Source organism: Fusarium venenatum (assembly GCF_020744135.1).
Source record: "Fusarium venenatum strain MPI-CAGE-CH-0201 chromosome Unknown EDB82scaffold_4, whole genome shotgun sequence".
Classification (NCBI taxonomy): Eukaryota; Fungi; Ascomycota; class Sordariomycetes; order Hypocreales; family Nectriaceae; genus Fusarium; species Fusarium venenatum.
Window position 1 is genome coordinate 586,591 of NW_027072132.1, and position 23,533 is coordinate 610,123.

The 23,533-nt window shown below is 45.1% G+C and overlaps 10 protein-coding genes across 10 annotated transcripts; 5 read left to right on the forward strand and 5 right to left on the reverse strand.

Moving 5' to 3' along the window:
• Positions 1 to 269: 269 nt before the first annotated feature.
• Positions 270 to 2,516, reverse strand: EDB82DRAFT_451057 (permease for cytosine/purines, uracil, thiamine, allantoin-domain-containing protein). Its single transcript, XM_025736894.2, has 5 exons — positions 1,784 to 2,516; positions 1,241 to 1,721; positions 1,041 to 1,183; positions 902 to 972; positions 270 to 828 (listed from the first exon to the last, which is right to left on the reverse strand). The coding sequence occupies exons 1-5, from the start codon at positions 2,224 to 2,226 to the stop codon at positions 296 to 298; spliced, it is 1,671 nt and encodes a 556-aa protein (XP_025591809.1). The 5' UTR covers positions 2,227 to 2,516; the 3' UTR covers positions 270 to 295.
• Positions 2,517 to 2,839: 323 nt separating this feature from the next.
• On the forward strand, positions 2,840 to 4,476 carry EDB82DRAFT_511308 (uncharacterized protein). The gene is made up of 3 exons (XM_065608890.1): positions 2,840 to 3,352; positions 3,406 to 4,043; positions 4,099 to 4,476. The coding sequence occupies exons 1-3, from the start codon at positions 2,950 to 2,952 to the stop codon at positions 4,144 to 4,146; spliced, it is 1,089 nt and encodes a 362-aa protein (XP_065463136.1). The 5' UTR covers positions 2,840 to 2,949; the 3' UTR covers positions 4,147 to 4,476.
• EDB82DRAFT_511312 (uncharacterized protein) lies at positions 4,477 to 7,281 on the reverse strand. Its single transcript, XM_065608891.1, has 5 exons — positions 5,647 to 7,281; positions 5,298 to 5,597; positions 5,067 to 5,237; positions 4,989 to 5,006; positions 4,477 to 4,927 (listed from the first exon to the last, which is right to left on the reverse strand). Exons 1-5 carry the CDS (start codon positions 7,151 to 7,153, stop codon positions 4,677 to 4,679), a joined length of 2,247 nt encoding a protein of 748 aa, XP_065463137.1. The 5' UTR covers positions 7,154 to 7,281; the 3' UTR covers positions 4,477 to 4,676.
• A 667-nt stretch (positions 7,282 to 7,948) lies between these two features.
• Positions 7,949 to 9,435, forward strand: EDB82DRAFT_287613 (uncharacterized protein). Its single transcript, XM_025736897.2, has 2 exons — positions 7,949 to 8,037; positions 8,112 to 9,435. Exon 2 carries the CDS (start codon positions 8,343 to 8,345, stop codon positions 9,204 to 9,206), a length of 864 nt encoding a protein of 287 aa, XP_025591812.1. The 5' UTR covers positions 7,949 to 8,037; positions 8,112 to 8,342; the 3' UTR covers positions 9,207 to 9,435.
• An 833-nt stretch (positions 9,436 to 10,268) lies between these two features.
• EDB82DRAFT_547859 (uncharacterized protein) lies at positions 10,269 to 11,652 on the reverse strand (the record flags this gene model as incomplete). Its single annotated transcript, XM_025736900.2, has 3 exons — positions 10,269 to 10,350; positions 10,404 to 11,189; positions 11,237 to 11,652. The coding sequence occupies 3 exons, from the start codon at positions 11,650 to 11,652 to the stop codon at positions 10,269 to 10,271; spliced, it is 1,284 nt and encodes a 427-aa protein (XP_025591814.2).
• A 756-nt stretch (positions 11,653 to 12,408) lies between these two features.
• Positions 12,409 to 14,111, reverse strand: EDB82DRAFT_511324 (S-adenosyl-L-methionine-dependent methyltransferase). The gene is made up of 9 exons (XM_025736901.2): positions 13,874 to 14,111; positions 13,780 to 13,820; positions 13,592 to 13,729; positions 13,473 to 13,539; positions 13,390 to 13,417; positions 13,322 to 13,334; positions 12,844 to 13,270; positions 12,701 to 12,785; positions 12,409 to 12,653 (listed from the first exon to the last, which is right to left on the reverse strand). The coding sequence occupies exons 1-9, from the start codon at positions 13,982 to 13,984 to the stop codon at positions 12,505 to 12,507; spliced, it is 1,059 nt and encodes a 352-aa protein (XP_025591815.2). The 5' UTR covers positions 13,985 to 14,111; the 3' UTR covers positions 12,409 to 12,504.
• Position 14,112: 1 nt separating this feature from the next.
• EDB82DRAFT_568926 (uncharacterized protein) lies at positions 14,113 to 15,747 on the reverse strand (the record flags this gene model as incomplete). The annotated part of the gene is made up of 2 exons (XM_065609880.1): positions 14,113 to 15,557; positions 15,588 to 15,747. 2 exons carry the CDS (start codon positions 15,745 to 15,747, stop codon positions 14,335 to 14,337), a joined length of 1,383 nt encoding a protein of 460 aa, XP_065463138.1. The 3' UTR covers positions 14,113 to 14,334.
• Positions 15,748 to 16,346: 599 nt separating this feature from the next.
• On the forward strand, positions 16,347 to 18,250 carry EDB82DRAFT_511329 (uncharacterized protein). The gene is made up of 4 exons (XM_065608892.1): positions 16,347 to 16,518; positions 16,580 to 17,137; positions 17,186 to 17,317; positions 17,371 to 18,250. Exons 1-4 carry the CDS (start codon positions 16,459 to 16,461, stop codon positions 18,124 to 18,126), a joined length of 1,506 nt encoding a protein of 501 aa, XP_065463139.1. The 5' UTR covers positions 16,347 to 16,458; the 3' UTR covers positions 18,127 to 18,250.
• Positions 18,251 to 18,552: 302 nt separating this feature from the next.
• On the forward strand, positions 18,553 to 20,441 carry EDB82DRAFT_547863 (Alpha/Beta hydrolase protein; the record flags this gene model as incomplete). Its single annotated transcript, XM_025736905.2, has 2 exons — positions 18,553 to 19,112; positions 19,418 to 20,441. 2 exons carry the CDS (start codon positions 18,553 to 18,555, stop codon positions 20,439 to 20,441), a joined length of 1,584 nt encoding a protein of 527 aa, XP_025591819.2.
• A 307-nt stretch (positions 20,442 to 20,748) lies between these two features.
• On the forward strand, positions 20,749 to 22,985 carry EDB82DRAFT_511332 (uncharacterized protein). The gene has a single exon (XM_025736906.2). It carries the CDS (start codon positions 20,830 to 20,832, stop codon positions 22,948 to 22,950), a length of 2,121 nt encoding a protein of 706 aa, XP_025591820.2. The 5' UTR covers positions 20,749 to 20,829; the 3' UTR covers positions 22,951 to 22,985.
• The last annotated feature ends 548 nt before the right edge of the window (positions 22,986 to 23,533 follow it).

A 23,533-nucleotide genomic window follows, 5' to 3' on the forward strand; every position in this document is an offset into this window, starting at 1 on the left:
TGCCAAGCGAAGTAAAAAAGTCATCCACTTTTATGCGACTCTGGTTAACAATTGCCAATTTTCTCTACAATTGGTGGAAGCAAAGAAACCACTGTCGCAGGCACTAGTGAATGGATAAGAGACTACGACTTTTACCGCGTGATTGTTGGTTGTTCATTCATGAGTGACAGTAATAATAGTTACAGCTAAGACAACACGTAAATCATCCCACACAAGCAAACGACACACCAGCCTGACGATTTAACAGTTTGCAATTCTGGGCTAATTGCCACGAGATGTTTGATTATTCTAATTTTTAATATTTCTTCGTTACAAAATCCTGAGCGTTTCCTTTTTCCTGGTCAGAGGATACTTCAGACGAGTTAACAACAACGTCGACAAAAGTATTATCGTGGTCTTCAACAAAATCCTTAGGCTCCTGCCATCCCGAGACCTTTGAAGTACTTTCATGGGGGAATATCACATTCACCAGCCAATAGCCACCAAACGCTATGAAGAGTCCGACAGGATATGCAACATAGTAAAATCTTTGAATTCCCAGCGGTGCCTGAACACCCATCTGGGAAAGGAAGCCGTAGAAGTTGGGTGCAATGGCGATCAAATAAACCGCAAAAGCCCTAAGATTGAAGCCGTGGAAGAAGTGGTAAGTAGAATACTTATGCCCTGAGTAAAGCATGGGGATATCGAAAAGGCCACGTCTCAGGAGGTAGTAGTCGCAGATGAGGATACCAGTGATGGCGCTCAGGAAGATTTGGTATGAGCTCAGGAAGTTGATAAAGACAGATGCAGATGAGAGCAAGTACCACGGGCAGATTGCGTATGACACAGCTAGAGAGAGATTCTGTCAGCGACGAGTTCCTTGCTATTACTTCTCTAGCCTAGAGAGGAGATGGTTTCATACCTGCGCAGATGAAGAAACCACGCTTCACTGTGATGTACTTGGGCATAAGAGCTGCGATATCGTTTCCAGCACTATGAGAGCAATAGGGTCAGCAACAATTGCCAGAGACTATCGAGGAAAGGAGATAGGCTGAACTCACGGGATAGAATTCTCGAAGATAGCCGAGAACACAGTAGAGTAGACATAGGCGAATGCGATCAAGGCACATCCCGCACGGTTGGCAGATGTATAACGATCACCCTCCATAAGCATGTCAAGGGTTGTAAGAGGGTTCCAGATGACCTGAGAAAACACAAGAGTCAGCAACGAGAGTTAATTCTCAGCAGAGTTCATACTAACTTCTCCAAAGATACTTTTACTTGCAGCCGCGATCAAATTACCAAAAACTCCGACCAAGAAGTTAGACATTGGGAAGCTGAATACCTGACCGGCAATGACATCGTTGGGCTTAGTTGCGTAGCGTTGCAGGTCAGCTGCATTTGTGATAAAGGTGCCACAACTAGCAAGTCCCAAGAAGAAGAACTTGAGAATCATCCAGGACTTTTCCGAACCACTGACGGTGGAGGGCTCGGAAAGCGTTTTGTGAACACTACCAGATAAGGACAATGTCCAAGCCACAAAGGCGATGGTGGCGGAGAAGAAGACACCGACCTTGATGTGAACCAGCTTCTTCATACGTGGCACAGGGACGAACAGAAAGGCGCAATTGATAAGCCAGTAGAGAAAGAAGCAAAGCATTTGTGCCGAGTTGAGGGCAGATTTTGTGCCCATGATGTCGGGAATGTTGGCAATGGAAGGAAAGATGGCGTGAAGGAATACACTATAGTAGAGGCGGTTGTTAGCATAATGCCAATGATACGGGTTGAGTAGATTTCAGCTTACTATAAACACTGGGCTCCCTGCACGGATGTTACTCCATTCCAGACAATGGACATGATGGCACGGTTAAAGGTCGGCCACAATGCACCCCATGTTCCGAAACTGGCTCTACAGGCGACGGGAAACGGGATTCGGTACAATGCACCAGCTCGACCATTGAGGGCCATGAGAAAACCGGCTAGCAACTGGCCACCGAGTGAACAACCCAGAGCCTCCCACATACTGAGGCCAGCGGACTGGCCGGTGGAGGCTGCGTATAGATTGCTCACATTTGCCGTGGCAGCGAACCAGAAGGCCGAGTATGTGATAGAAGTCCAGGTGCGGTCCTTGACCGGGGTGGGACGGATAGAGTCATTGTCGAGGAAGTCGGCTGGTTGAGTGGTCCCGTCTGCTAAATGCTTCTTGACAAGCAGACGGTTGTGGGCCTTGTGGACGAGAGAGGCCATCGTTCTTCCTATGTTATATTGTGTTATAAGAGGAATCTCATGTGCTGAGCTCAGCTTCGTAAAGAATGCGGGCCATGATTGGTGTTTATAGGATACAGGAAGTTAAGCTCGAACCGACTAGAGAATGAACTCCTTGATTCCCCGGACTCCAGAATTGATATGATCGGATCCATTAGACTCCATATTCTAGCATTCATTGCCATATCCGACGGCCATGGCCAGGGTTGATTCAGTGGAAGGAGTAGACTTGTGGGTCGTTGATAGTCAATACGCGCAGAGTTATTAGTGGTAGTAACTCTGTTATCTACTCTAGTCTGGTTATGAGTAGAGATTGTAGATTGCGCTAGATGGGTTCAGGGAGTATCCCCGCGTAGCCCAACGATAGGTGAACTTGCGCTGATAAGAGACAGTAATCGGCAATCGTGGGTCTCAACACCGGCGATCTCCGCCTTGCGTCTGTTTGAGATACTACTCGGTTCGAACGGCTCCAAAGTGCCAGAGCCCCTGCCTATCATTCTATATTAGGCGGTTACTTCCGCTGTAGATGTTCGTGACATCTTTCCAGCCATCAAACAAGCAGAACGGCTATTGTGGCAACTCTCCACTATTTGCTATCAGCCTTTCCCCACTCTGGACCATTATCTGTAGTAGCCACAGCATCAACAATATCGTCTTCACCATTGCACCTGGATGTTATAACATTGGCAATTGGAATTAATCACCATGGCTACTTCGATAGTTGAGACCACAACTCCAACCACCGAGTTTACAACGGTGCAGCTGTTGACACCAAATGGACCTGTCTCCCGTCGAGTGCGCTGCGGCAAGCCACGCGCCCCAACTCTGGATGAAATGCCCATCATTGATCTCAGTTCCATAGATGGAGATGAACCAGCGCGCAAAGGCCTTGCCACTCAGATTAAAGCGGCGGCTGAAAACACGGGATTTTTCTACGTTTCCAATCACGGCATTTCACAGGACTTGATCGAGGAAGCTCTCCAACAGGTCAAGAATTTCTTCCATCAGTCACAAGAAGACAAGGATCGGGTCGCTTTTACCAAGGCGGGGAAGTTTTGCGGTTACCACGGCGTTGGAAGCACACAAATCAACAACAAAGAAACCAAAGGTAAACGAAACTCAATTCATGTGTCCAACTAGGTTACTCACTAAATATCATAGATAACAAAGAAACTTTCTCTATGCGATATGACACTCGCATTGACCCGAGCCATGACTGTGTTGATGACATTAACTCCAACTTTGATTCCATAGATTATGTTTGGAACGGAACAAGTCATCTCACAAAATTCCGCCCTACTCTTACCGAGTTCTATCAAAGGCGGCTAACGTTGGCACGCAAACTGATTCGGTTGTTCGCCCTAGCTCTTGAACTACCCGAGGACTACTTTGACAGCATCATTACTACTCCTGGTGCTGATGCAGTGCACCTTCACTACCCAGGCACTGACGAGAGTGAGGATATAGACGTTGGAATTGGCTCACACACTGACATCCAATGCGTGACTCTGCTATGGCAGGATATGTCGGGTGGACTGCAAGTTCTCTCGGCCGATGACGAGTGGCTGGACGCTCGGCCCATCGAGGGAACTCTGGTCATCAACATTGGTGACTTCTTACAGAGGTTATCTAACAACCGTTTCAAGTCGACTGTTCATCGTGTTTACAACCGTCAAAAAGCATCCCGTTACGCCATGCCATTCTTCTTGGGCTTTAATCCGGATGCCGTCTGCGAGGTTGTGCCAACATGTACTGATGCAGAACACCCTCCTCTCTATGAGCCGATTTCATGTGGCCAGGTAAATCCCAACTACTACATGTACCCGACAAGACTACAACTGATTACCTTGACAGTGGCGTAGCTCTCGTCTAAGATTAGCAGAAACTGGGAAGCTGAATTGAGAAATAGATTGCAGAGGGGAAACATTGCTGCAGGTATTCGGAGTGGGGGTACGTTAGTCTAAAAACATTAACAAGGTAGGGTCAGCCGCACGAGGCTAGAGCTTACAGCTCTCCCTTGTTTCAATTCTGCTGGGGGCCTAAACTAGATAAAGCTTCCCACTAAATACAGTTGTTCTGGTTGGATACTTCAGTAAAATCCGTCCTCTTAACAATTTTCATTCTGCTAAAAGCCATGACAGGACTTACAATGATGTTATAAAGGAGGGAGAACGATGCACTCGCTACGAATGTTTTGGATCATGTGGGGGATCGGGGGCAAATATGAGTACTTATCAGTTTCAGACAGAGTATAGAATATGATAGTATCTTAGAACGGGACACAAACTACATAGGTATGAGATATTGAGATCCAACCATTTAGCAAGACGAAACACAGGGAAGATAGAAAGTCCCATCCACTTTGAAGTTTCTCATGCTATAACGGAGATTTGAGCCGAACACACATAATACACTTCTGATGGAGTATATTCTCAGTCGTCTATAGTCGGAGGAGTTGGGTATGTATATTTGAAAAGAACGGTCCTCAACGCCTCAGCCAGACCCTCATCCAGTCGAGCGGACATTGCTTTCTTGAATTTCCGCTTCAACATGACCCTCGTTAACAACTCGACTTTTTCGTCTTCGGTGAATCGTGGATCGTCAAATTCCGGCCGCTTATGGGTATTGGCACTGAGAATCGACGATTCTATGGATGCAGCGAGTTTCTCAATCTCATGTATTCCTAATTCTTGGTCAGCGTAACAACCTCTTAGTGGTATACTATAACTAGGTATTTCTTTTACCGCAGTCTTTTATAGAACCTTGAATATCGTTACTTTGCATATCCTTGGGGTCAACAAGAGGTATCAGGTCTCACGTACCAGGCAGCTTGAGGGCAAAATTCCATGTAATGAAATGACGTTTAAGTTCTTCCATCCAGGATGTTGTATAACACCATCTATCGAGCTCGGGGTTCTGCTTCATGTTGATATCATTCTCGACGGTGGAGTATATGAGATGATTAAGTTTATCTCTTCGGACAACAGTTTGAACTGTAAACTCACGATGCAATTCGTTAGCCACTTGCTGTAACTATACTGATTGCTAAATACCTTTGCTGAAAATGTCCTCTGGGCCTTCTCGGAAATTTGCGTTGGAGAAGAGTTCCACTATCGGCTGAATAGTGATAAAAATATTTTCTGGTTTCAGTAGCATAATTCGTACCCGTTTCATGTAGAGCCAAAACCTCGCAGGTGGCAAGAGCATGTACATCTGAAGTAGCAAATTGCGATTCCTGTTTCGGATGACTTTATCCACACCGTACTTATAGGTCCAAGAATCAATTTTGATTTGTAGCTGTTGCATACGACTAGCCTGTTCCCAGTCTTTCAACCAAGTTCCAGCACCACGAGCTACGTATATCAGCAATTGCAACTGAGGAGAGCATTTTTGGTAACTTACTGAAGGCTTGATATATGGCCAGAAAGCTACTGTCATGTTCGGGACTGCTCTCCATGTACTGGTGATATGCAGTGAATTTTGCCTCGTGCTTCTCGCCACTGAGCATGGGCGGACTGGGAAATTGAAACCATTGAGATTGTCGCTTTGAGCCCATTTCCTTCATCAGCTGATCCAGCTTCCGTAGCTGTACAACTATGGCGTCAGCATCGCAACCTGTGATACCCTTTGGCGAGGTCATGTAGTATTCAAGAGTGCGCAGGAAAGAAGCCTGGCTCCCGAACACGATGCGAGAGCAATGTGATGAGTTTTCGAGGAGAATTTTATTGAGTTTGTTGACATGATCTCGCCCCACTGGAAATAGGCTGAAATAAAATTTGTCATCTTTGGTGAAAGAATCACGCTCCCTTTCAACACGTATTGCCTGCCCGTTGACGACCTTTGAATAGCTATTTCTCGCCTTTCTTATGGGAAGATCTTCCAGTGAAGACTTTTGGCCGACGCCAAAAGTATCTTCAACGGAGGTATAGCGCATAGTCTCTCTCCATTCCCGAATTTCCGGGTCACGGTCTTCCTCTGGAACTGGCAAGAGGAAGTGACGCAAGACGATCATCAATCTTGGCGAGACCGGAGCAAATTCGTGAAAGTTGACATCGGCTACCCCATGGACCTCCCCAGTGTGTATATCCTGTGCAAAGTGGTTGGGCCCTTCGAAAACATTATAGCTGTTATCGGTAAGCACAAACTCGTCATCAGGATTTGACGGTGTGCAAATAGCCATGTACATCCCTTGAACATGCATGATAAGCCAATTAGCATCATGTGAGTACATCTGTTTTTTGATCTTGTCCATCCACTCTTTTTCCGGATCCATCTCTAGCGTCATGATTGTTTTGAGACTCTCAAGCCACACCTGAATAGGGCGTGTAAAGCCATGATCTCGCATGTACTGTCTGAACATGACTTTATCGTTGGCCCAGTAGCTCTCAACTGCTTCGTGGTAGAATCTTTTATGGAATGTGGACCCACGAAATTTCAGAAGAAAGAGAAATTTGCGAATGAGATCTCTTTCTGATCTTGGGAGACATACGACTTTATCGCCGTCTTCCAAGGCCTTAGTGATTTTTCGAAAGACTCTCTGGGCTTGGTTTTCCATCTTGCTGAATAATTCTTCTACCTCATGCTGCTCCTTTTTAGTGGCGCCATTCTTGTCCCTGTACATGTCTGTCAGTCCGAGAATTCGCTTGACCGGACTCTCGTCAATGACATAAGGTGTTTGAAGAAGGTTAACGTTATTGACAACCTTGTCGCCTGGGTATCTTTTCAATTTTCCACTGTCGAGACTAGGGCGATTCTTCTGTTTCTTCTTCTTCTTTCTAGTTTCTCCTGATGCTTCAAACTCGGTACAGTCCTTGGGCTCGAAGTCGTGGGCAAAATTCCTCAGTAGAAATTGAGGAACGAAATGATGATACTGAGACGTATTGTCTCCAGCTAGGTCGATGGTCGCCATCTAAAGGGCTCGACAGGATAACCATAGATAAACTGGAGGGCTCTCAAATACGATATCCTCTGTCCGAAACTAATGGATCAAGATGGTCAAAGCTAAGATGTTGACAACGATCAAAACCTACGTATCTTATAATCAGGCTGTGGAATGAGGCCTCCTCTGCATTGGTGCCTGGCAGCCTGAAAGGGGCCTACAGTCGTATGTGTAGGCTTCCCCTTTCCGCCAATGAGGGGTGCATACCAGGGTACGTCACTTTGGCAGAAGGTATTTGCTTGAAACACCGTACAGGAAGCTTGACTGATAAAACCCCGCAGAACCGCCTTCTTTTCGTCCCTGCACTCCTTTTCTATCATCTTCTTTATTCATCCCTCTTCTTCAGCATGCTTGAATTGGAGGCTGTCTCTGTGCAGCTTTAACCTTTGTGCCTGGAAGCATAGTCAACTGTCAATCATTGTAGCACTGCTTCCAGGCACAACCAATATTCCATGCCTTTAAGATTGGAAACATATCATGTTATTTATACACAAGCCTTGTCTCACCAAAACATCGGTAAGGTTTTGTTTGCCGTTCCTACCCACGAAGTAATCACTAATGTGGCCGTGCTATGTAGAACCCCATACAAAGGACTACTAGACTGTGAGCATCGCGGATATCTCAAGTTTTCAATTTTTGATTACAAAGAGGCGGTTCTTGTACCATGTCATCGACAGTCCAAGAGGGTAGCACTTTGCTACGGAACCTCACTGGCTCTTCCGATGCCTTTATACACTTTCTGTTTGGGATCCGAAATTGAATTCGACAGATGTTTAGTAATACGTCGCGTCGGTCTTTGCGGGAGAGTGAAGAAAGAGAATTCTATTGCAATGCAATGAGTGTCTACTCAGCAGGTACGTGTCATGACTCAGGGAGAGCGCGGCTTGATGTAGAACTTCCTCACTGACTCAAGCTTAGGATTCAATAGACTGAGGACCCGGATTATGTCATTAAAAGGTGTCCAATCACTCGTCCAGTTACCAATACGACTGTCGAGGATTACTTGAAATTATTTTGCAGCCCCAACAGCTTCCACATTTCTACGCAACGCGACCAAGCAACTTACCTACAACCTCTGCCTCAACCGCACAAGGCGGTCTACCATAAGTACGAATTTCAATAGGCCCTCGAATTAAGGATTAGCAAGTCTATACTCACAATGGACGCTGAGTGGCAGTATAACCTGCTCGACGAGGATATGCCGTTATCTACGGACCTGGATGATCCTTTTGGGTCTATACCTCCCGAGATGGACCTCTCCCTCTTTGACTCATACCAATCAGCAAACGACACGGCATTGGCCATGGGAGATCCATCATTAGGTCTCGCTATAGCATGCGACGAGTACCTACCTGATGGAGAATACACTGACTTTCTAGCCGACGTGCCGAGCCGAACAGATAACAGTTCTTTCCCAAACACAGACTGTCTGACTACGTTTGATGAGCTTATTGTGTCTGATGTGCTTGGTTTGTCACAAAATAGCATGGATCATGTAACATTTGCAAGTGGTTCATCACTATCACCTGACTTCGAGAGCACTATCATTTCCCCTTGCATCACACGATTCCCCCCCCTATGGCACTCGCCAGAGCTGAATTACATGCGGAACAATATATCTTCTTCCAGTTCTGCCCATCAAGATTCACCTTTATCTTCTGGAACAATTTCAACATCTTCTCCATCAAAATCTATAAACGAATTCTCACTAGTGCAAAATGGAAAAGCTACTAGGGGGAAGAAGTCACCGCTTCGAGCTCTGAGGTATATTTTAGAAGCCATCCTAGGAACATTTGCTAACCTGATTTTACTTCAGTCGCGATCTTCGTCACCTTTTGAGGCCCGAAGTGTGCTATTTGTGTCTCAAGGGACATCCATACAAACGAGAGTTGAGAGAGCATATAAAGGTTCACCATCCGGTAGCAGCTTCCAGTTTGGGAATCGATATGGCTCGTCCAGTATGCAACGCCTGTGGAAAGACGTTTTCTCGCCCCTGCAACTTGAAAAGGCATATGGATACTAGTTGCAAGGGCTTGGCGGGTAAAAGAGTAAACACAAGAGTAAATTACAAAAAGAAGCCAAGCTAAGATTTCTATTTTCACTATTTCTGTATTCTCTCTGCAGTCTACCAAACCGATGTTTTTAGAGGTTATTGCTTGCAAGGGTCACTTTTTCTTCAAATCAAAAATTATAAAATTGATACAGTGAGATAGAGACAAAGTATAAGAACGAGAACTATGGGTAAAGTCTACTAAATTAGTTACTGTACCGTGTTACATATAGGATACAAAACTCTAGATTGTATGACATACCCGCGTCGCGTGGTGTTGCGCTAACCCTCACGTTTTCACGCGTACCCAATACCTTCTGCCAATTGAACGTAGGCTCACCCACACCTGACTAGGCTTCCTAGGCTCACTCGAGACATCGTGAGCCTTTCACCAAGGCTTATTCCTGTACCATTGAACCTGTTAAATCGAAGCTACCCTATACAAGTCAGTTAGCGGTTCATTTCAGCCAAAGGAACCTCAAAAAGGGTTAAAGGCAGATTCATCTGACTAAGAGAAGCTAGAAAAGGGATAGCATAAGGCATATACCTAAGAGAGGGGAAATTATCAGGCCATATAGCGAATACAGACAACACAATCAGAATACAGATAAGTTTCCACATACGGGTTTAACAGGCCCCATAAATCTCCACGTCGTCATTTGCCACATCTCATACAGCGGGGTAAGCTACGAAATTTCCCTCAAACCCACTCACTCCATTCAGTTTTATCAAAGCTAATTGTCATATCAACACCAAGATACCGCAAAATGTCAGCCCCAACGCATTCAAATATGCAAACACCACCGAAAGATGAGAGCGACTCTTGCAGTCGGCCAACGCATCATTTACAAGAGATCAAAGTCGGAGATAACAGCGTTCAGCTCTTGTTGTCGACAAAAGATCACCTCTATGACGCCAAAGACGTCGGAGCTGGAGTCAACTGTTATCAAGTTATCGGTTCTTGGGAAGAAGGCTCAGTTCAGGAACTTGCCAAGGTTTTAAGCCAACGCCAAGTCATCGAAAATCGGCAGTCATCTACGTACGCTGAGGCATCTCGCTTTGAGAGACATGGGGCAGGAAAGTCTCTAGCAGAGGCCAAGCGAACAACATAATAGGGCTGTGAACGGGCCGCAAAGGAGAGAATGAAACTATCTTGTTGATCGCATATACCCTCCACTCACGCAAACCTCGTCTACCGTACTTTCATTGCGCACATACTGCCGCCGGTTCTGGGATCTCAGCACCTCGTTGAGACTAGCCTCTGAAACAGACCCAAAGAATTGAAGCGATCCGTCACCAGCCTTAGCTCCCTTTATGTTGAATAGATCCCCTAGTGTAGACACGCATATTTGTTTTCCATCGTCCCCGATGCTGATATCTTCAACCACGTGCACCCTTCCTGACGAAGCCCATTCCGATGCCCGATCACAGACACTTAAACACTGTTTCGTGCTTTCCAACTCATTTTGAAGTGTCTGCAAATTCGCACTAGGGTCGATTTCCCGATTCAAACCTTGAGCCAAAGACCTAAGCTGAAGATTCTCTTCGGTACTATCGTGGTGCGATTCAAGGCGGTCGATGGCGTCTAAGAGATTATAGCTGCATGTTTTGAGGGTGGAAATAGTGAGAGAATCAGCCAGTGTCATGTTATTGGCTGAGATAGACATTGAAGCAGCATTCGAGACTGGTTCAGTAAGAATGGGTTGAAAACTCATCCCATTGATTTCTTCAAGGAGATGTTTCAAATAGTCGAGGCATCGTTCTGTACTTTCTTTTTCCTTTTCAAATTTCTGGAGATTGGTCTGGCCTTCGGTAGCTTCGGTGGTTGCGCCCTGAGATACTATGTCTTGCAATTTGGAGTCGATGTCTTTCAAATGCTTCTCCAGATCAAGTTTCGTGTCGCAAATCAAGTTCTTGTAATCATTCAGAACCTCAAGAGTAACCTTGGAAGAGCGTCTGCGAGCAAGTTAGCGAAACCTTTTCCTTAAGGGCGAGAAACTAACAGGTTGGCGTCAGCTAGTGCTATGGATATAGTCCCTTTGTAACCGGCTAAAAGTTCTTTGAACGAAACAATATCGCCATTCATGTACATCAACTTGGCCCAATCTCTCAAGCTTGTCCTTCCCTCTCCCCGAGTGCGCCTGCTGTTCTTCTCGATCAGGATTTGAAAATCTGCGCACGCCTGTCGGCATTGAATGAGGGGAACTTTGAGCGGCAAGAACGCGGTCTCATCGGTGCGCACATGATCTTGCAACGGCCTAAGAACCGATTCAAGGTCTTTCAGTTCTCGAACAAGATCCAAAACTGCAGTGCGGTGGTTTCGGAAGCTCTGAATAGTCTCATAGAGTATTTTGCTTGATTGCAGTGTTGCAGTGACGACGGCAATGAGTCCTGACGCCACACTTAGCGGATCGCCCATGATGGGTCACCGCTTCGCGTACTAACTCTAAATTATTAGGACGTTAGATATAAACGCTAAACAAAAGTATATTTATCTTTAGTCTTTTGATTTCGATCTTGAAACGAACCGGGCTCGGGTGAGGCATAAACAGCCATCAGGCTATCCGATGTGGGGTAAACACAAGGCGCCAATTCTGCAAGCCCCACACTGCCTGGCAAGTATTAGAGCGGGTATAGATAGTAAGACCTTAATAAGGAGCAATATCTCGGAGAGTGGCCTATAGTAGACATAGGAATAAAAGTAACTTAAATTAAACGAGCCAAAGGAAAAAGGGTAAATCCTTCGTGTTGATAATATATAACTGCTTAGAACAGTAATAATAGATCATATCTTTCTATATTTTACTCAGCATATATATACTATATTATATACATTATATCCAACATTGCTTACACTTCTTCCTCCAAATTGTAAATTCGCGTATTGAGGTCACTTGAACTATAATAAAAAGAATATTTATGATATATATTACCGACCCTCCTGTCACTTTGGAATGTTAATCAGCCAGTCTTGAGCATCTTAAAATGAAAGAGCTCAGATCAGAGAGCTCAGTGCGATGCAAGGCAGAGCCGCAATGATAAGATCGCCGCTTACCTGCAAGGTGTTAGCTTCTTGGTAGAATCTAACTTTCTCCACGTTCCATCTATTACGACATTGAATCTTGCCAGTCAGATTTATGCAAAGGCGTTACGCTGGAGTTAACGAATTATTTGTGGGGATAGTAAAGTTCTCGTATTGAGCATCTACTGATTGAGTAGTAATCAATTGTTAGATGTATAGCTAGAGTTGAGCTTAGGGGCTGCCGTAGTGCTATTCTGGCTTGCGGCCGTATACATAGCGCACCACGAAATAACCATGAATCCTGCGGTTACGGAGAGCCTTTCGTGCCCTCATCAGGAACACCTGGTACTCATCCTTTGGCCACTGCAGCACATCATTCCACAACAGCAGAGTGTATCCTTCACCAATCAGCAGGTACAAGAGAAAGAGGATAGACACGACTTACCTTCCATGTCATTCTCCAACGTCAGCTTGACATATTGGCCAACTTCAGCCAACTTTGGGTCCTTGGCCCAACCCCCTATTGGAATCTGCACATAGCGCGCGGAATCAGCTTTGAACGCGAACTCTAAGCGGATGAATACTCACCTTATAGTCCACCGTTTTGATGTCTATAAATCCTGCCTCTTCCATCCCCTTTGGCTGCAACTCATGCACAAAAAAGGTTCTACCAATCGCTTTACCACCCTCTTCATACAGCTTGTTGCATAACTTGTAGACCTCTTCCTCTTCAGCAGTGCCATCGTCGCTGCGAAAATGAATGTCGGCTTCGACAGACTCAACCCAGCCGCCAGGCTTACAGACACGGTAGGCTTGCTGGTATAAAGCAGTCCAATCTTGGATAGCTCCAAAGAGATATCGCATGTGGACGAAATCAAATGTATTATCTTTCCAGGTCCACGTTTCGGTGGCATCGTCAATCTCGAATCGCACGTTTGGGGGAATCCATTTGGGCTGTGTGGGTGAGAGATCAGTTGCTGTCACTTCTGCTTGCGGGAACTGATCGGCAAAGTCTCTGCAAGTTTGTTAACATCATTTGTCTTGCCAAATTTTGCAATCATCGTACATCGCCCAAATTCCTAGTAGTCTGTTAGCTTTGAGAGTTATTCGGTCAAATCTTATGGAGACGTTTACCACTTCCTGTCCCAATGTCTAGCGCTTTCTAATCACATGTTACCACCTAGAATCTTCAATACTTGTAGTGTCACCCCACGCACCTGGACGTTATGTCCGATCGGAGCAAGATATAGCTGACCGTCGAGTAGAACCGTTAAATAGTGATGGCTTGAACCCCAATGAGCAGGAAACATAGAGGCATGAGAATATTAAATCTCACCTGATGTCGACAGACTCTAATTGCTGTTCATCATTAGGAAAAGAGTATTCAGTGACGAACTTGTCGCTATGAAAGGTGCGGCCCTGAACACTTCTATAATGAAGGATGCTCGACGAAACCGAGGCAGTTGAGCTATTACTAAAGTGTTATCAGCATGGATTATACATGACGGTAAGAACAACGCGCACGCATCTGTTTCCAGTGTTGAGTCGGCGTCGTATTGAACATCCTTTCGAGCAGGTTAGCATCATCAGCAGGACGGAATATCTTTCAAACTCTCACGTCATCATCTTCTGAGGCGGGGACAAGTTCAGCCTCTGGAGACGGCATTGAATTTGGCCCTGAGGCTGGGGATGATAGCCCAGTTGGTGATTTAGTTTTGGGCGACGACATAAGGAAATACGGTTAGGCGATACTGGCTTGACCAGGTCAAAACTGCGTACGAGAGATATTTTGTTGACAGTTTGACTTAAGTGAATATAAGTGGGAGAGGGGAACCCTGACCTCGCGAATATTCAGTTGTGCTGATGTTGCATCATAGTGGGCTGAGCGACGGCCACTTTTATCAGATCATATCTTGATCTAAGCATGGTTCTTTGTTATAAAGTGAAAAACAAAACCCCCAAGAACGTACAGCACGCATTGAGCATAGTGTTAATGTATTAAACTATGAGAGAAGAAAAAAATTGTAGAGTTGAATGATATGCAAAAATGAGATATAACAAAACCAATATACAAATAAATTAGAGAACTTGTTCAAATGTCACAGCATCCAAGTTAGCCTCAGCGTTGATGCAGCTGAATCCAAAAGCAACAGTAATGTAGTCATACTGAGACAACATCTCCTCGGTGAATGTACAAGTTGTGTCGAGCAGGGTCCATTCACCCTCAGCGCTATCAGCACTGACTGTCCGAACCGAACCGGGGACACGGTTGAGACTGTTAGGGTCTCCCAAGGTACACATAATGGCCATTGCGTTGCATCCATCGGTGAATTGATTCTGGCTAGCAATGTCTACACGAACGAAGCCGGCAAGTTGATAGGAACTAGCTTTGAGAAGCTGCGTGTCGACCTTTTGGTAAATGTCGTTGTTGTACGACTCGCCTTGATCGCTCCCAAAGTTGAGTTTTCCGTACGCTGGACCTTGGTAGGGTTGATATGAGCCGATGGCAATGGGCTGGGTCAATTGATCATCCTCTGATAGCCAGGGCTCAGTCGTGTCAAGATCGAAATTAGCGTTGATGAGCAGAGGTGTTGGACCTGCATCTTCTGTTGTAGTCGTGCTAGTCGCCTCGGGAACTGTTGTTAAGCCGTCGGTAGTAGCAGCCGTTGTAGTCATCATTGTGGTAATATCACTGCTGGAAGCAATGGTGGTTGTATCGCTGCTAAAGACTGCAGTAGCTTCAGCATCCCCAATTGGCTTGAAATCGACAGAATCAAGGTAGGCGCCAGCATTAGCGCAGTTGAATCCGAACACGACATTTATGTCAGCATCATCATCCAGCATGGCTTTAGTGATTGTGCAAGTAGTAGCCGACGAATGCCAGTCACCAACTGATTCTTCAGCGATCTCACGCTTGACTGAATCACGGATAGGAATAAAATTCCCTACAGATCCCCTGACGCATGCCGTGATAATAGTACTGCAACCGTCACCATCTTCACTGAAGTAATCGACACGAGTGCGGCCTTCAAGACTGTACGAGCCTTCTTTGAGTGCCTTCTTGTTGATCTTTTGAAGGATAAGATTGGAATACTGTTGGCCATTTTGGATACCAAACTCGACTTTTCCAGAGGCTGGTCCGTCAAAGGCGTTCCCAAGGATTAACATGTCGTCGCGTGGGCTGATTAACTCCCAGGGAGCAGTTGTTCCATCGTCGAAGCCAGCATTAGTAAGTAAAGGACCCTCGGCTGTCGTGGTCGGCACCCCAGTGCTGCTGGAAGTGTCTGCAGTTGTCGTTGTCTCTACCTCGCTGATAGAAAGGCTTGTCTCACCAACGGAAGACGATAAGGTGCCAGTTTCGGATGAGAAGCCAGCAGAGGTGGTTTCGGTGGTTGTAACAATGGTTGTGATAGACGATGGCTTACAGGGGCTAGCATCGACCACCGAAGCCAAGACTGATACAGCCCCAATAATGAGCGTTGTAGAAAGCATGTTGAGCAAACTAAGCAAAACAAAATGTTTGAATAGAAGGGTCCAAAGTAAAAAGGAGATAGAAACGGGAATTTGGGAAATGTACATTTTATACTCGATCTACTTTAAAATGAAGATAGGGTCTGGATTCAATAGTTCAACGACACGGGCCATAGAGACAGAACGCTACTGGACTAGAGTGTATTTTATTTTCACACTATTGACTTAAACTGAGCTACCCGTTGATAATCTCGAAATTCCACCATTGACAAACCAAAGTATTCGTTTATTTTGGCATGCAATTTTATAACAAGAGGTAGGGCTCATAGAGCGCCAAACTATAATCGAAGGAAGTTCAACACGAGACTTTGGCCCTTACCTTAAGATAAGATTTTCACAGTTTCAACAGTGCTTCATTTCTCTACAGTAAAACTATCGAAGCAGCCACAATTGCCACAGCTGCCACAACTGCTGCTACAAGTTTCTTTCACTAAACCTATTTCTGAAAGAATAATGCAGCTCGCTTATTAGGACCTAAAAGGGTGCAATCAGTAATAGATTAAACTTGATTGGCCCCTTTTAGACTACAGGTCCTTCTCCCCCACACCTTTTTCTTCACTGGTTGAGAAGTTAAATCCGACCAACAAGAAAAGTACGTCAAAGCGTAGCCGCCAACAGTGTTTTTATTTTTATTACCGTAGGCGCCATCTTGGGACCAATTAGGTCTGTTCAATGGTATTCCCTGGTACACTTAGCCAGGGCTGTCTCCGCTGCCGGAAGAGGAAAATCAAGGTATGTTGATCCAAACTGTCAGCGCAGATCTCATGTTAATCCTCTCTTTTCTTTTTGTCAGTGCGATGGGAGACGTCCAGGCTGTGAAAGATGCGAGCGCTACAGGGCACCTTGTCCGGGCTATCATCGCCCATTAGCCGTTCGACACTATGGAAAGCCTGGCCAGAGCCTTGAGCGCGACAGCCTTGGTGGCTCAACCACCTCACGTACAGTCGCGATTGATGAATGGTCTAACCGAGATTATGAAGTAGGCTCAAGGGCGACAGAGGTGCTTGTTCCTGTCCTTCGCCAACCGCAGCCGTCTCTTGACGACGAGTCCCTGAATTTCTTCATACATGAGTATTGCGTCTATCCTGGTCCAGGTGTCTTGCGAGGCCACCTTGATTTCTTTGAGAGCATGTACAGGAACTCGGACCGTGCATCATGCATACGCCCAACTACCCTTGCTGTAGCATACCTATCACTTTCACGACATTATAAATCTTCAACGCTCTATTTCACAGCCAAGAAATATTACGGAGCTGCTTTGAAGTCAGTCAATAGAGAACTTTCTATATCAAATAGACAGACTCTAAAGGAGGAGACATTGACATCTCTCATGCTGCTGGGCATTATTGAAGTAAGTCACCGTTGTCCACAATCTACACGTCGCTTACAATGTCCCGAGGATCTTGAGTGCCAAGGCCAAGATATAAAAACTGTGCATATGAAAGGCATAGCGATGTTGTTCGAACGTGTCGGGCAGAAAGTGCTAAGCAATATTTCATCGTCGCTATATGGTTGGATCTTTGTGCATTTGGTAAGTATATGTTAATGAATGATTCAACACATTTATGCTAACGCAAGAACAAGCAAGTCCCATCGCTTATGTCTAAGCAAAAGATGGAATGCCTCGTTATTCCCGAAAGTCAGATGGATACATCCAACCCTGTGATGCGCCTCGCCCTGGTCGTTGCTCACTGTGGCGATTTTTACAGGGCAGCTAAAAGGATTATAACCCCTAATGATCCACCAATAAACCGAGCTGAGCAATGTGCCATGCTCGTAAAACTCATCCAACAAGCCTTGGCAATAACCCGGCAACTCGCTTCAGCCGAACAGGAGACAATGCCGCCAAAACTCAACCCGCAAACCAAAAAACGCCCAGTTGCTTCCGAAAGCCAAACTTTTGCTGCCTTCGACTCGCAATGGACAGCTTGCACTTGGTGCTTCTTTTCGTCATGCCTAATCGTCTTCTTCACAATGGTATACAAATGCTCGACTTCATTGCTGGAACTTAGCCTATTGGATAGTTCTGAGAAGCAACTGGGTGAAACTGCGGCTGCTGTTGCTGATATGTCTCTCAAGAAGACTACTCACATATTCTGCAGCGCGTTGCCCTATGTTTTCGGCGAAATCGATGCAAGGGGACGACCTGTTGCTGTACCTCGACGGCAGATAGCCGTTATGTACCATATGGTATGGCCACTATCGGTTGCTATTGCAAGCATACATAGCACGCCTCAACAGGTGGAAACCTGCCAGATGAGGCTTCATATGATTCGAGATCTCTATGGCTTGAAACTTGCCCGGTATTCTCCTGGCTTGGCACGAGACTTGATGTCATAGAAAACATTGGTGTATAGCTTTTTAACATCGTGCACTTAGACTGACATAAGATACAGATTAGAGAAAGTATTAAAATAAAAGTATTTAAAATTAGATTTATAATATATTACATTGTACGAATACATATTTCAATAATTTTGCAAGAGAGGTATTAGCTTCCCTTCTAGCACAAGAATGTAGGAAATCAGACTAATCGTGGCATTGTTGACGACTATATGTACAGTCTTGGGTGATTAAACTGGAAATTGTACTTTCTTATCGATACGTGAGCCGTAAATCGGTGTCGGGCCGCTTCCGATGGTGCGTTTGCCGAGATGGATACAAGCATTCCCTCTAAAGCAAAGTCAATGCACAATTGACTCAAACTCATATTCCCTTCCTGTTAGATTAGCTAGACATAAAGCTTCGTCAAATCAACTGCCCATTATGTTATCTTTTCTACGGTCAGCACAGCCACCACGCACCAACAATGCAAGGAACAACCCCATTACCTACGATTCTGGCCGCTCCTCAGTCAAATTTGACAAGCCAAACTCAGACTACATCATGACCCATCGCATTCCGCCAACAACAAAGGAAAACGGCGTCTCCATTGTCGCTCCGCCTTTCCATTATCATATCCACCAGGATGAACATTTCAACGTGCAATCGGGCATAGGTCGTTTTTACCGCGGCATCTCCAAGGAGCCATTTGCCGTTCTCTCTGACGAGCCTAGCGGCCAGCGTAAAGCCTCCATCAAAGCAGGACGGTATCATCGCTTTGAGAATGCATCCGAGACGGAAGATCTAGTGGTTGATATCCAATTGGCGCCCGAGTCTTATGAGAATGAGCAGCGATTCTTTCGGAATTTCTTTGGATATTTGGACGATTGCAGAGAAGCAGGAAAGCCACCTAGCTTCTTCCAGTTAATGGTGTTTCTACATGATGGAGACACGCCGCTTGCAGTGCCAATGCCATGGGAGTGGCTGGGAAAGATTGCGAGCAGGTTGCTTCTTTGGAGCGCAGCGTTTTGGGGACGATTTATTTTGGGATATAAGACGACATATTCCGAGTACTACGAGGAGACCAAGTCCAGATAACTATTCAATTGAGCAATACTATTTTGAAGTCGTCTCTAAAGATGAATAATTCGAGCCGTGGGTGCGGTTGGTGGCCAGATTCCGGGTGCGCTTTCGCAGGCGGCTAACGTACCCTATTTGCGTTCCAACCCCGCATTCCGGCATCGTATTTCCGACGAGATTCAATGGAATGTTAAAATACATAATTGAGACTGAGAACAAAAAGAAGTAGGTATTGTCGAAAACATAATTTCCTGATCATTTTCGACCATCCCACGCACGTCGCCATGCCTTCTCTACTGTGGTCCTTGATTCCATGGGTCGACTCTGGTGCTGGCTGGCACAAACATCGAGCTCCATACACAGCAAACGCAACCTACCTACACACTTTCGATGTCTGGGTACCCAAAGCCGCACATAATCACTCTATCCCAGCACCTGATTTCGTTCCTAGCGGTCAAGGGCCTTGGGTCGTCTATATCCATGGTGGTGCATGGCGTGACCCTCTAGTCGACTCTTCTTCCTTCGAAGCAGCAGCCCTCAAACTCTTGAGTGACAAAGAGTCTCACATTTCGGGTATTGCTTCAATAAACTACCCGCTTTCAAGCCACCCTAACCATCCTACTCATCCTTCACCACCTCGGGATCCTGAGCAACCTGTGGATAATGCTCGTACAGCTGAACACCCCGATCATATCGTTGCTGTACTATCTGCTATTGCATATCTTCAGAACGAACTTGGCGTCGCTCACGATTACGTCCTGTCAGGTCATAGCTGTGGCGCAACGTTGACATTCCAGACAGTAATGAATACGGATCGATGGGGGGTAGGATCAAGGCCCATTCCCAAAGTCAAGAAGCCCAGAGTCATCGCCTCTCTGAATGGGCTATATGACTTGGCCACTTTCATCAACAATCCACCAGAGTCCCACAAGAAACTCCAGCCTCTTTATGTCGAGTTTACGAAAAATTCATTTGGAGATGATGAGACTGTTTGGAGAGATATCTGCCCAACTATAGTTTCAGACTGGTCGGAAGAGTGGCCTGAAGGAAAGATTGTCGTCATTGCCCAGAGCAAAGATGATGGCCTTGTCCCGTATTCTCAGACAGAGCTTATTAAGGAGTATTTGAAGAAGAATTCCAAACTCGAGGTCATTGAGATACCAGCCAGTGGCGATCATAATGATCTTTGGAAAAAAGTAGACGAAATCGTCGAGATTATGAAGAGGGCTATTGCGTATTGTATCGAAGTTTGATAGAATTAAGATGATTGGGATTGATCTGTTAGACAGCCTACTTGTTTAATAGAGAACGCCTGTGAAGAATATTATTAACTGTGGAAAGCAGGACTCGCACATTGGACTTTTCAACAATGACTTCTTAGTGCTTACTGTACGTTAGAAAATGTAACATTTTCTTGGGGGGCCTCAAATATCAAACGGGACAACGTTCCAATCAACAATCGAGTTTCAAGCCACTGCATGCCATGTCATCATGTCATATACGCGTGGTTCCTTTTAGCGATTAGTAATTTCCTAAAGGTGCATCAATTGTATTTAGAACGCCCACCTGATCGACTCAGACTTGTCAGCACCGTTGTAATATTGTAGTGACAGTATTATAAAAGCCACAGTCTCATCGCACATGCGGCTGCCGATGCTTTTCATCAAAAGAACAATTCTTTATATTAGCGAAACCCTGCAAAGTTACATCAAATCCAGTTACTATTGCTCTCCACTACCTGAGCACCCCATTACTATGTGTGATAACGACAACGATTCGAATGTCACTATGGGAAAGATTTCTCGCGATCATGGAAAGTCCATCGTTGAACTTCTATTAGGCATTCAAAAAAGTCAAATAGAACAGAAAAAGTTTTTGCCCTTTGTCAAAAATCTGGAATGTCTAGCACTAAATAAATATCCGCGCACTCATTTATCTCGTCAAACGATTAATGCGTTCAACAACCCAAAATATGTCGCTTTATCGTATACGTGGGATGCGTCTGAGTATGAAGACCCTACTTCCGGTGGCTACCAAGTTCAGACGGCAGACGAAAACATGAAGACCGTCCAACCTTCCAAAGTCAGAGATTGCATTTTCGATCGCATCACCAAGTATATGCGGCAATCCAGGATCGAACTGCTGTGGATAGATCAACACAGTCTGCAGCAAGCTATTTGTGAGCGAGCACGTTGCGACCACATTGAGTGCTACCGAAACCGTCAAGGAATAGAGACTATAGACCTTGTTTACAAATTGAGTTCACACCCTGTCGCTTTACTCACGACTCGTATTAAATTTGTCAGCGACCTAAAGATTCTTGTAAGAATACTTCGCGGTGATCTGGTAAAATACAATAAGTCGAAGTTCTCATTTCAGCTATCAGGAAAGACACATCTTCAAGAGGCGAGGAGGGCCTTGAGGTTGTTGAGAAGGTTGACGGAAGACAGTTGGTGGAAAAGAGGATGGATATTCCAGGAAGGTTACCGTGCCGGATGGGGGTTACGTCTTCTTGTTCCCCATTCTTCCAACTTGCAACGTTACAAAGTGTCCTATGGCGCCACAATCTTCGATGATATACCTGACGAGCTCTGCATCGATGCTACTGAATTCTCATACGAGGCTACCCGGCTCTGTTTAGCCTTCAAGGCAATGGACTCTTTACCGCCTGAAGACAGGCAGGCGATAAGCCGGATTCTTGAAACTGCCGAGAGGTACACACTACTATTGGAAAAGAACATATCTATGTCGCCAACAATCTTCGCAGGTATCAGCAAACGGAATCTGAAGCGACACTGGGATCAGCTGGCAATAGCGGCAAACTGCTGTCAGTACTCTACGCGCCTTGACGTTGAGAGGCTGAGCGACAAACGGAATAGCTTCAGTCTCTCCAGATTGGCATTGTTTTTGCTAAATGGGGAGTTACTGTGTAACGACAGCCTTGTACAACATGCATCACGGATGAAGGTGTTGGATTTTATTGCTTCGCAGTCTTTTAAAAGGTTTTCTGCCCCCTGGAACCATCCGAGCCTATCCTTCAACAAAGGTTGTCGTCTTACTCACGTCAAACTCACGCGCCATGGCATATTGACAAAGGGGCATTTGTGGCGCCTTGGGGAGACAATTCACGCGTCTTCCATCAAACGCCGATCTTCTTGGGTTGATGACCCGAACGGAATACTGGATCTTCCTATTCGCAAATTGCTCACTCAGCTTGCAAATACGCTCGAAGATCTCAGACATGGCCTCGCGATTGACATTCGGAACTACCTCGACCGTGACGCGGCTAGTGCAGGTTATCCAGATTACCGAGATAATTTTACGGCCTTTTATATGAGACAAATGGCTGCAGAGCTCGCTGACGCGATTCACCTTGGCAAGACTTTGAGATTAGCTTCCAAGTGGGAGCCCTCACGGCGGCGTCCTCGTTATCGGGCAATATTCATCTGTCAAGACGAAATGTATGAGGGGCTGAAGACAAACCGTTTAGGTGGGCGATGCAGGGTTCCTCTAGATAAATCATCTCTGGCCTTTACAGCGTTTTCTGCTAGAAGGCAAAATACTACCAAGTACGGAGCTAACGATCTAGATCGCCACGTATCGCTGGAGGTAAATCTGGTGGATTCTGTTAATGGAACTAAACCCTCACCTCCTTGCCTAAAACTCAAGTCTTGGATTCACGGATTGTGTTTTTTTGAAAATGTTGAGAGGACTCAAGTTCTCCTCCCGTGGCCTCCTGGGTTCGAACAAATCACAGATTAGTTTCTAAATTTCAAATTTCCATAAAATTTCTTGACTACAGTCTTAAGTAGCGACAAGTCTGCGTCAATCTGTGCACAAAGGTTTCCAGACATTAGATCATTAACGTCTCAGGTTGAATATACGAACTAACTATGTAGAAGCTATGCCTCTGGCGATACAGCCTAAACTGCGTGTTATAACCTCAGTGATTATATTAAATATACCCTAATTGTTCTATTCTATATACCTCACCATTTACTAACTCTGCATTCACCAATATAAGACTAATAGTTATATAAATCAATAACGCTGTAGGATTATATTACTCTAGGACTAGTAATAATTTTATATCTTATTATTTTTACTTAATTACTTTAGTAAAACTACATGTATTTATTTACTATTAATTAAAACTTAGCTTTCTAGCTGTTCATAGAGCCTCTTTACTTAAATAAGCTTTACCTTCTGTATTTACTATTAAAAAATATAATGCTTTATAAAGCTTAATATAAAATATTCTATAATCTCTGCCAATATAAACTCAATATAACTCAATTTATCCCTTAGGAAACTCCAACTATCACAGAAGGAATATAATTTTAAT